The 12,020-nt window shown below is 43.5% G+C and overlaps 1 protein-coding gene across 3 annotated transcripts in view; it reads right to left on the reverse strand.

The window, feature by feature from the left end:
- The window catches only part of si:dkey-26i13.8 (kinesin-like protein KIF19), a 209,126-nt gene that overhangs the window by 161,071 nt on the left and 36,035 nt on the right, over positions 1–12,020 (reverse strand). For all 3 annotated transcript variants that reach the window (XM_068055750.1, XM_068055749.1, XM_068055748.1), the window contains exon 3: positions 5,304–5,414. In XM_068055750.1, coding sequence (XP_067911851.1) covers positions 5,304–5,414 — 111 coding nt within the window. The remainder of the gene's footprint in view (positions 1–5,303; positions 5,415–12,020) is intronic.

Consider the following 12,020-nt stretch of genomic DNA (forward strand, 5'->3'; position numbering starts at 1 on the left):
ATCCCTAATTGCCCTTGAGAAGGTGGTGGTGAGCTGCCTTCTTGAACCACTGTAGTCCATGGGGTGCAGGTATATCCACAGTGCTATTTGAAAGGGAGTTCCAGAATTTTGACCCAGTGACAGTGAAGGAACAGCGTTAGAGTTCCAAGTCAGGATGGTGTGTGGTTTGGAGGGGAACTTGCAGGTGGTGGTGTTCCCATGCATCTGCTGCCCTTGTCCTTCTAGGTGGTCATAGTCGCAGGTTTGGAAGCTGTTGTCGAAGGAGCCTTGGTGAGTTGCTGTGCGTTGGTGGTGAAGGGAGTGAATGTTGAAGCTGGTGGATGGGGTGCCAATCAATCAGGCTGCTTTGTCCTGGATGGTGTCGAGCTTCTTGAGTGTTGTTGGAGCTCCATCCATCCAAGCAAGTAGAGAGTATTCCATCACACTCCTGACTTGTGCCTTTTAGATGGTGGACAGGCATTGGGGAATCAGGAGGTGAGTTACTCACCACAGGATTCCTAGCCTCTGACCTGCTTTTGTAGCCATTGCATTTATGTGGAAGCTCAAGTTCAGTTTCTGGTCAATGATAACCCCTAGGCTGTTGATAGTGGAGGAGTCAACGTTGGTAATGCCATTGAACATCAAGGGAAGATGGTTAGATTCTCTCTTGTTTGAAATGATCATTGCCTGGCACTTGTGTGTTGCAAATGTTACTTGCCACTTATCAGCCCAAGCCTGGATATTGTCCAGGTCTTGCTGCATCTGTACACGGGCTGCTTCAGTATCTGAGGAGTCACGAATGGTGCTGAACATTGTGCAATCGTCAGCAAACATCCCCACTTCTAACCTCATGATGGAGGAAAGTTCATTGATGAAGCAGCTGAAGATGGTTGGGCCAAGGACATTACCCTGAGGATGTCCTGCAGTGATGTCCTGGGCTGAGATGATTGACCTCCAACAACCGCAACCATCTTCCTTTGTACTAGGTATGACTCCAACCAGTGAAGAGTTTTCCCCCCGATTCCCATTGACAAAATATGGTAGAAGTAGAGAGTAGAGGCAATGGATAGGGTAAAAATTGAGAGGAGGTACTGGAAAGCCTGGCCATGCTTGGGTAGATAAGCCACCTGGTCCAGATGACTTGCATCCCAGGTTGCTAAAGGAAGTGGGAATGGAGATAGTGGAAGGGCTTTTCATAATATTCCAATCTTCCCAAGATATGTGAGAGTTGCCAGAGGATTGGAGAGTGGCAAATGTGACATGGTTATTCAAGGAAGGGTGTAAGGACACTCCTAACAACTAACAGGCCAGTTAGTTTAACATCAGCGGTGGATAACGTTTCAGAAACGATAATCAGAGGAAAAAATCAACAGACACTTGGAGAGGTTTGAGTTAATTAAGGATAGCCAGCATGGATTTTTAAAAGGCAGAACATGCTTGAATAATCTATTTTTTTTTAATGAAGTAACAGAGAAGGTTGATAAAGGGAATGTGGAGGATGTTGCCTATATGGATTTTAAGAAAGCATTTGATAAGGTACCACATAAAAGACTGGTTGACAAAATTGAAGTTCATGGAATAGGAGGGTCAGTGTCCAATTGGATTAAAAAATGGCTTAAGGGCAGAAAACTGCAAGTCGTGGGAAATGGTTATTTTTCAGACTGGAGGATGGTAGACAGTGGTGTTCCCCAAGCAGTCAGTGCTAGGACCACTGCTTTTTTTACTATATCTAAATGACTTGGATCTAGGGATACAGACTAGAATTTCAAAATTTGCCGATGATATCAAACTTGGAGGAGTGGCAAACAGTGAGGATGATATGAACCACCTGCAATAGGACATAGATAGACTAGCAGAATGAGCAGACAAGTGGCAGATGGAATTTAATACAGACAAGTGTGAGTTCATGAATTTTTGTAGAAGGGATAGGATGAGGTAATGGCACAGTTCTAAAGAGTGTGTAGGAACAGAGGGACCTGGAGGTGCATGTGCATCGATCTTCGAAGGAGGCAGGACATATTGAGAGAGTAATTAGCAAAGCAAATGGGATCTTGGGCTTCATAAATAGGGGCATGAAGTACAAAAGCAGGGAAGTTATGCTGAACCTTTATAAAGCTCTGGTTAGGCCCCAGATCAGGTTTAGGCATCCAGTTCTGGTCACCACACTTTAGGAAGGATGTGAGGGTCTTTGAGAGGGTGCAGAGGAGATTAACCAGAATAGTTCCAGGGATGAGGGATTTTAGTACTAAGGTTTGGTCGGAAAAGATGGGGTTGTTCTTCTTGGAGCAAAGGAGATTGAGAGGCGATTTGAGAGAGGTATACAAGATTATGACAGGTTTAGATAAGTTAGACAATGAAAAACCAATTTAAAACATATTTAGTGAGATACCTGGCATTGTCTTTGCTTGGACAAGCAGTCAATGTCTGCCCGCACACTTTGGCCAGAATTTTACGGGCCCTCCCCCAGGTGGGATCGGAGCTGGGGGGACACGGAGTATCGGGATGGGTGGCGGGGGGCCCATCTCCACCCTGTCGCCCAGCAAGCTTCCCAGGAGTGGGATAGGCCGACGACGGCCTTCCCACCCAGAGGCCAATTGCCCTTAAGTGGCTTATTAACAACCAAATAAGGGCCTCTACCTGCCACCACTGGGATCTTGCCAGCGGCGGAGGGTGGGGAACCTCCAACACGCAGGGAGGACGCCTTGCAACAGGAGGCGCCCTCACTGTGGGCTTGGGGAGGTGTCCTTCTTCCTTGGGCAATTTGTGGCCTGCGGAGGAACCCCAGCAGAAACAACTTTACCCCCCGAGACCCCACTCCCCCTGGGCTGAACGACCACCACCTACTCGCTGGGGCCTCTTCTAGATTAGCCCCGGTGACCCCACCACATCTACCTCGGGATCCCACCACTGGGTCTGTGTTCAAGGCCTCTGCAGTAAAGGGACTGGAATCCCGCCTCCTAAAACTTTGAATCAAAAAGATCGGAGGATCGCTCCGGGGGAGCACGAAAATGCAGAGGTGCGGATCCTCCCACCTTTTCGGCCTGGTGCCGAGCACCCTGCCTCCAGCACAAAATCCAGCCCTCTATGTAGTGATGTGGAGAATTTGGATAGATGTCCACCGGTCAGGAGTGATCTTTGTCTCTTTCTCTCCCCTCTCTCTCCCTCTCTGTGTCTATCCCTCTCCCCTCCCCTCTCTCTCTCCCTCTCTCTGTCTCTCTCCCTCTTTCCCCTCATTGTGTCCTTCTCTCTCCCCATACTCTCTCTCCATCCCTGTGTGCCCCTCCCCCATCTCTCCCTTTGGCCACCATGCACCAAGAGCAGAAACACATTGCCGCTCAGTGCCGGCCCTGCACTCTGAAAGAAACCAGGGGCGTTTGGAGAGCTGAGTAAGTGGACTGTCTGCCTAAAAATAAAACAGCTTGTTCTGGCTCAAAGAAGTCTTGCCTTTCCAGTTCTATAATTGCTTTCCTGTGCGCTATCCTATTGTTCTACTCACACCAACATTCTCCAGGGCCGATTCTGCAGGTTGGACATGGGCATGGAGCACTTTCCAGGAAATCACAGGCCCCAGCGCCTGACATCCCATCAATGGGACATAAAATCATGCAGGCCGGTGATGTCTTAACCAGCCCTCCCTGCAAGCATTCCTCTGCACTGGGAATGCCCGACCACAGAGTTAGTCCGACAATCATCTCCCTCCAAGGCTCCGCCAGCACCTCCCCCTGTACCAGTCCCATTGGTTACGCCCCCTGATTGACGGCACCAGTTTTCCCAGCGAGTCCCGCGCTCCTATTTGACCGAGGTCAATGCGCAGGCAACTGATTTGAATGGCAGGCCAGATACAAACCTTTGGCGGGCCAAATTCTGGCCTGCAAGCTGTAGGACCTAGCCCAATGGTCCAATGATCCTGATTCTTTCTAATGACTTTTGCTCCTGGTAATCTTAAATGTCTTACTCCAAGCCTTTAAATTTGTGTTTTAAAATAAGGTAGCCCCGAGGTTACTTTAAAACGCAAGCTTAAAGGCTTGGAGCAAGATATTTAAAATTATCATGGTCCTGGAGTCCGTGTACGGACATGTTGCCGACCCTTGGGCTACAGGAATTGAGTGCAGGGGTGGGTCTGACTGGATTGCTCCATGGAGAGCCAGCATGGACTCGATGGACTGAATGGCCTCCTTCTGTGCCGTAAATGACTCTAATTGACTCTAATGACAAACTATGCTGAATTATGTAAAGCCTTAAACTAGGAGCTGTGTTTGGACCCAAATAGGTGTCAAAACTAATATCATTTATCTGGACTTGTCAAGGTGACAGAGGGAGGAAGCGTTCATCCGAGATTCTGAAGGAGGTCTGAGGAATAAACGGACAAACCCATCGACCCATCCTGTCTTCAATGTTAAGCACACTAAAATAGCTCCCGCAGCAGCAACAATTAGACAATCCAGCCTTCACATTTTGATTGACACTCAAATTTGGGTTACTTAATGGAGAACCGTACAGTCCTGAAGCAACTCATCCCAGGGAGCAAGAAAAATCATGAGGGTCAAGTTCCAATAGCAAAAAAAAAATTCCCTTCAGCAGCTGAAGGAACAGGTTTGATAGAAGCTAATGGAGGAGTCGATAGCTTCGATCATTCTACTTTCTTAACTGCAAGAAGAAACACGTTAAGCCAAAATAGCAAAGAAAGTTAAGAAGGCAATCGGCTTGGAAAAATATAAACAGAAAGCATTTATTGGGGTTAGTTGAAGCAGTGAATTCAAGTGTTGTCCTTTCACGGTGGTTAGAATCCAGTATGGACTGATGGAATGAAAGTTTTCTGTCTCTGATAGATGTCTGAGTCGTGAGAGAAATAAGCTTGCAACTCAGTCCAGTTCTAATGGACACCAGTCTGCAGCATCAGACCAACAATGTCAGCACTAATTGGCAGTCAACTTCGGAGAGGCCATAAAGATATCTGGCGTGAACAATAGAAATATTACACTGGTGCAGCAGGGGTTGGAGTAAAAATGTGTTGATGCAGTGTAAAAGAACATTTACTATGTATTAAAACTATTATATCTGACAAAGGGAGAAAACTATAAAACATTTCACATTTCCTGGCACGGACATCCCTTAGCGTGAACATGAATTAATTTCAGCACCAAATCGGAATCATTTTTAATACTTTTCTTATAGATTTTGTGAGCATAAGTGCATAAAAAGCAAATGCAACAAAAGAGATAGTACAGGGGAAAGCTCTTTATTGCACCAAGCCCCTGCCTTAAGAACTAGAACACCTTGATGATATAACACACAAAGGTGTTTTCTACTAAGTGAGTCTCTACCTGGGTGGAAGTGTGATCAAACACCACATCAAACATAAATGTTCGTTCACGGGACCTATTAGCTCGCAAGATGTCATCTGGATCTTCTGTTGGGTCCATCAAAACTACCATCTACATTAAAAAAAATCCAGACAGGAATAAATATTTAGTCAAGAAAGTTATCTGATGAATGCAGCTTCAGAATTACCAAAAACTAATGTTAAATGCAGTGGATGAGGATAAAGAAAAGTTAGGTATAAACAGAAATATCCAAAGCAGAAAGCTTTGCTGAATATGGGGTTAAATAGCTCTGATTGAGGAGCTAGCATCAATGCATGTATGATGGGCTGAACAGCCTCCTTCTGTGCTGTAATTTCTATGACTCTGTAAAGGGTTGATTTTTTTTTGTGTTTGTGTGGAGGCTTGTCCAATATCCATTGGGAGGATGAATCATAAGCAGTCTATTGACAATCCCCCAATATGTGTGACTACTAAGCAAGGTTCCTGCTAGCAAAATTGCTCACCAAGTGTCAGCCATACTATTAAAGTTTACTGGATTCCAAATGGGTCGCTTCAAAATTATTTTACTTCAGGAGTGAACCTTCGAAATAAAACGTGGTTTGATCATGTTGATTTGTTTGGATCAATTACACGTGCCCTTTTTACTTGAACTTAAGAAAGGCTAATTTACATATAAGCCCTGATTTTAACTCAGGGCAGGAATTGGGAGTGGGGGGGCTGAGGCAGATGGCACACCATCTAGTGCCCCAATGAGGCCCGGAGATTTTAACTCCAGGGTCTCGCTAACATTTCCCGACACTGATTCCTGCCTGAAGCTGGCAGGGATGGCGTCAACACGGGTGAGCAGGAGTCAGAATTCACAGGGCCAGGCTGCCAGGGAAGACCCATGGAAATGGACCCAATGAGGTAAGTAAGAATTGGGGAGGAGTTTGGAAAAGGGAGATAGAGGGAGTGGGAGAAGCCCAGGGCTGGGGATGACCAAGGTATCCTTGTAGGGCCAGGAAAAGCATTCCTGCTCTTCTTGACATTCAACGAGCCTTTGAAAAAAGGTATACTTGTCTGCAGGGCCTTCTGTAGGCCAGGAATCTACCTGCCTCCTGCTGTTGTTGTGGGTTTGAAACTGTGTAACACTTAGATCACAATTTGATGATGTGTTTGAGATGCAATATTTCCATTTAACTGAGCCCTTGCTCCTCTCGGCCTTCCCATGCCTCATTTCAGCCTAGTTAAAATAGTGGGTGGTGGTATACCTTCAGGAATGCTGAGCGAACCCCTCTCTCCCATCCACCACCATAGTAACACCCCCCAACCCACTGGATATAGAATGTGCAGGTTAAAATCTCCCCTCTGATAAGCTGTAATATTTTTAAGAATACAAATATATTCACCTTCCTACAAGATCATTTAGCTCTGATCCCAATTTAATTGCAATATTCTGTAGCCAACACTTGCAGTTGACCCATCAATAAAACACAATTGTACATTAAAAGCTTAAGGGCACATCTTAATTCAGCTGTTTGGATCTGTGTCCCCACGAATGTGAGGTAGAACTTGGTATACAATGCTTCTTTTACAATGCATTACCTTTGGAAGCTGAAAGACTGAAATTGGACATGGAGGGGGAGGCAAAATGTATTAGTCGACAGTTATACGATACACTTGATATTTAATTCCATTGGAGTCAATAGAGCTGAATATGGGATGGAACGCATTATAGGCAATCGATATGTGTCCTCACTCTTGCCCAATTTCACCATCCAAAACTCTACAGCACTCCTTTAAAACCTACTTGTTTGACAACACTTTCAGTCATCCCTTCTAATATTGCCTTCTTGGCTTGGTGTCAGTTATGTTCCTATGTTAAAGGCGCTATATAAATACAAATTGTTGCTGAATCTTGGCACCAGAAAATATTAATCATTCTCGTCAATAATAAACCTAATTGAGAGGGGACTGACAAGTCTTAAACCCAATGTTCTTGGCTAGCCTATGATCCATAACAGTTATATAAAGAGGTTCCAATTACATACAAATGCAGAAATGCTAAAAACTGTAAACCTGCAATGGAATAGACTTGATGCAATCTGTGGCACATGCATCATTTATAAACATGGTCAGTTTATACATTATTTTGATTGAAATGTGTTGGTTTTCTTTGAAGCAACATTTAGATGAGGGAATTACGAAATCATTTTTTGAGAGATGTCTGGAATTTCAAATTTGCTCTTGACTTGGAAAGTGATTCATTTGGGCCTTAGAACTGTATAAAAGCCAGGATAACTATGTCATCACTCTGCATGAAAACATTTGGATTATTCTGCATCAGAGATGCTATGTTACGTTGACAGGATCACAGTTAACAATGAAGATAAACCAAAACAACTGAAATGCATTGGTCTGGTGAAGTAATGAATTCCCACTATTAGAAGAGAGTCGCCCGCTTCTCAAGCTGTTGAGAGAGCTCCTCGCTGCCCCGTCTTCCTCAGTTACTACGTGACTAAACTCAAAACCAAAAGGGCTGGGCAGGGCTAGTGACATGCCTCAGGAAAAATTGCATTGGAACAAATTATTTCAATTATTGTGTTGCCTCAACGCTTAACAAATCTCAGGGCTGAATTTATTTCAATAAAATACAATCTTTCTCTCTCTGTCCCTGTTGTTTTCTGGCTCTTGCTTCTTTGTGGTATCTTTGTTCAGGTGTTATAGACATAGATGCAATAACTTAGGCGTCTTATTATTATTCAACATTTGTATCACATATTTTGTATTCATTATTCTACCCAGTTTTTGTATTATTTTATGTATTCCCCTGGTTTCTGAGTTGTAATGTACAGTATTTATTTGAACTTGTTCATTTTTCATTGCCAAGGCTGGCTCTCTTTGAGGGTTGGACTGGATTTGGCTTTAAAGCTGCGGTTTTTGGCAGCTTTTGGAATAGGTCCAAAACCACACTGCGGATTCATGACAGCACAAGAATATGTTGCCTGCCTGCCTGCCTGCCTGCCTGCACTCTAGCAGAGGAATGATGCACGGAACAGGGGAGCCTTACAAGGGAAGACAATGCCTTGTATTGTGAAGCCTAAGCCCATATTTATCTCCAGTGATACCATAAAACCTTATTATGGATGGAACATCAAACAACTGTACTGAGCATTACGCAGTAAAAAAATTAAACAACATGTTGTTCGATCACTGAGGAATGCTGAACAATACAATAAAAGTAGAGGCTTTTATGTTTGTGCAAAGGTAATATTGCTTCACAAATTAGTTTTAAGAAACCACCCATTTATAATTTATTGCCTTGCTTCTTCCATGTAAGATTACTTTCAGCAGTAAAATGTAAAAGGAGGGCAAGTTTAAACATGCTTGAAATAGAATAATTAAGTACCTACTATTCAATGAACACAATCACTGCCATTCAGTAAAATGCTTATAATTAGAAGCCAAAGTGACTACTGGTTATGTTGAAAGCTATGAGGAACAATGGTGAATGTAATCATAATGCATTAAAATGTAAAAAGAAACATAAGACATTCATTAATTTTAACCATATGCTTTTTGGGATATATTTACCAAACCCATTGAAGTTTAGACTGATTCCAAATCACAAAAATTCGAATAGTTTTTGAATTACTGAAATCCATATTTCCAAGTCTTTAATTAGTGAGCAATATGCTTGCACCAGGTAAAGCATGACTTTGTCAAGAACAGCATTTTAGTATGGAAGGAGATTAGATAAGAGGCTGAAAGCAGTAACACAAATTTGTGCACAAGTCTAATCGAAGTCCTCTCAGGTCATAGTGACTGAATACAGCCCCATGAAAGAAGAACTGAGGTACACTGTGACCTTTCATTTTCATTTAACAGTGAATTTTGCAAGACAGAAGGAGGATGTTACATCTGTTCCAGGTCTCAAACAGTCATCCCACTTAGTCCCATTCCTCTGCCCTTTCCCTATAAAGTTTCAAATATTTCTTCTCTTTCCTTTTAAAAGCTGTCATGGAATCTGTGATCTGTGGGACCTGTGAGCATGTGCAAGCTGTTGGCTGAACAGATGACTTGTCAAATGTTCTGTTAGGTGCAACGACCCTGGTTGCAAAGCTTGTTTCTTTTTTTGAGGCAGACTGTGAGGCACTGGAACAGACTTTGAGGAACTGGGACAGACTGTCCTAACAGAAATTGAAACAAAAACTTCAGGTTTCTGGGGAAACTCAAACTGGTTAGAACCAGATAAAAACAACAGAGTCATCAGAACTCAGACAGAAGAGGGTGCAGTGCAGGCAGGTTGAAGAAGTGGAAGGCTGGATCCAGCAGCTGTTTCTGTTACTTAAGAGTAACTGATTAACCAGATCCGCTGATACAGTGCACAGAGTTGTCTCTGAAGGGTTCAGATAAATGTGGTACTGGTGGACCCACACTATCATGCCTGTCATGAGCAGAGCTGAGAAGGTTCTGGAGAACGTCACCATTTTGGATGGCAACTGTACCGGAGGAGTTCGGGTTGAAGGGGAACTGCTATTGGATGAGAATCGGTGGCTGCATCTTGGAAGACAGGAGCTGGAGATCTACCTGAGGAAAGTCAGAGCTTTGAAGAAATTTGTGGCTGTAATTGGTGTCGTATATGCTGAGTGGACTGCCTAGTAAATCCCTGAGATCTATCTTTGTTGTATCTCATAGTTACTGTGTAATTTGTTAATATATTTACTGACTGTGATTTGTCTGTTAATTCCTGTTTAATTTATGTTGATTTTGGTTTGATTTTTAAAGCAAAAGTTATAAAAGTGTAATGGACAGAATTGAAAGAGAACTGAAACCCCTGGTCTTTCCCCTTTACTATCCATAATCAGTGTGTTTTTGGTAAGGAAGATGTGTGTGTTTCTTAACCCTGAGTGTATGGACAATCTGAATAACCGCAGCACGTTTTTCATGGGTTTAAATAAAGAAGATTATTTTTAGTCACATGTTCAGCCCCAAGTTTAATGTCACTCACACACACACTCAAGAAAGACAGACGTTAAAAGGATAGTGCACTTTTACAAATTACAAGCAAAGGAGTAGTTTATAAGTCACATGATTTGGCTCGACTTGGGGAAAAGGCAGAAGTTGCAGAAAAGGGCGTTTTCACTCCTGAAGTGTAGTTAGGTGGATTCAATAGCTGGAGTCATTGCAGGATTCTCTTGAACAGGTGGATTTTCAACAGGTCATGACGTTGGTTGCTTGTCGCCTCATTACTAGGAGGAGGTTGGTTTTCTGTACTGATGGACTTAAAAAGGAACACGCTTGGAAGCCTTATGATGTTACAACCTCCAGTTCTTTTAAGGCATGATGCCCTTGTCTGCCTCCTGCTTTTTCCTGCAGTCAGTATTTAAAAGATTTTTAAAAGGAGACCATTTTGGCTGCTGCACCATGTGACTTCTCACAGTTCCTTTTCCAAATATGGTGGGATCTAGGTTGATTAGCCCATCCTGGTTTATTCTTGTAAGACATTCATTCTGAGGAGAGTAAGGACAATCACCTTTTTTGTTTCAGGAGAAACCCATTGTTATGATCAGGTGAGAAGGGGCCGAAGGGCTCCCCTCTTTTCCCTCTCCTTGTTTGACCGCAACAGGGTTTATTTCTTTCTAAAAGTGAATGTACTTGCCAATTCAGTGAGTGTTTCACTATTTATGTTCTACGATCATAAAAGAACCAAACGGACAGGTTTTCCTGAGTTTAACAAAGGAGGAGGTTAGCTTTATTGTACCTAAACTGATCTCAGTAAAATAATAAACTATGCTCCAACTTTCATACACACTCATACAAATAGGTTACAGAGTGGGGAAGGGTAGATTGGTCAGATTAGAGAAACAGAGAGATACAGCACTGAAACAGGCCCTTCGGCGTACCGAGTCTGTGCCAACCAACAACCACCCATTTATACTAATCCTACATTAATCCTATATTCCCTACCACACCCCCCACCATTCTCCTACCACCTACCTTCACTAGCGGCAATTTACAATGGCCAATTTACCTATCAACCTGCAAGTCTTTGGCTGTGGGAGGAAACCGGAGCACCCGGCGGAAACCCACACAGTCACAGGGAGAACTTGCAAACTCCGCACAGGCAGTACCTAAAACCAAACATGGGTCACTGGAGCTGTGAGGCTGCAGTGCTAATCACTCCGCCACTGTGCCACTGTGTCCAGAGCAATAAAAAGGGGTATACAGTCTGTGGAGTTTGGTGATTCAGTTGTCTTCCAGCTGAACCAGGTTGTCTTGAGGCTTCCAGCTTGTAGACTTGGCTAGCGGATTCAGTGATCCTCCTGGAAAATAGTGATATGGATGAGTTCCTTCATGGGGTCTCTGTCTGCCACAGTGATGGGCTTTGATGGTTACAGACAGCAGGCAGGGTTCAAAACTTGCCAGGTGGACTGGGAAGAGAGAGGGACCTCCACTTGGGTCTGTTCTGATCAATGTCAGTTGCTTGTCTGCTGCAAAGAGAAAAAATCAAGCTTAAAACACACAGATGGTGGGCCTGTCACATGATGGCTCAATGTGTATTTCCTTTTGCAACTTAATTAGTTCATGTCTAGGACTTCCTTTCTCTCAATCAGCATCCCATCGTTCAGGTGATTACCTTTGAGTGGTCCGTCTCCACCAGTTTAATGTCCCAAGATTGTTTTTAATATCTTGTTAATGGGGACTGGCCAGATGAGGCACTCCAAACTTCTCAAG

The sequence above is a fragment of the Heterodontus francisci genome, chromosome 24 (genome assembly GCF_036365525.1).
Source record: "Heterodontus francisci isolate sHetFra1 chromosome 24, sHetFra1.hap1, whole genome shotgun sequence".
Taxonomy (NCBI): Eukaryota; Metazoa; Chordata; class Chondrichthyes; order Heterodontiformes; family Heterodontidae; genus Heterodontus; species Heterodontus francisci.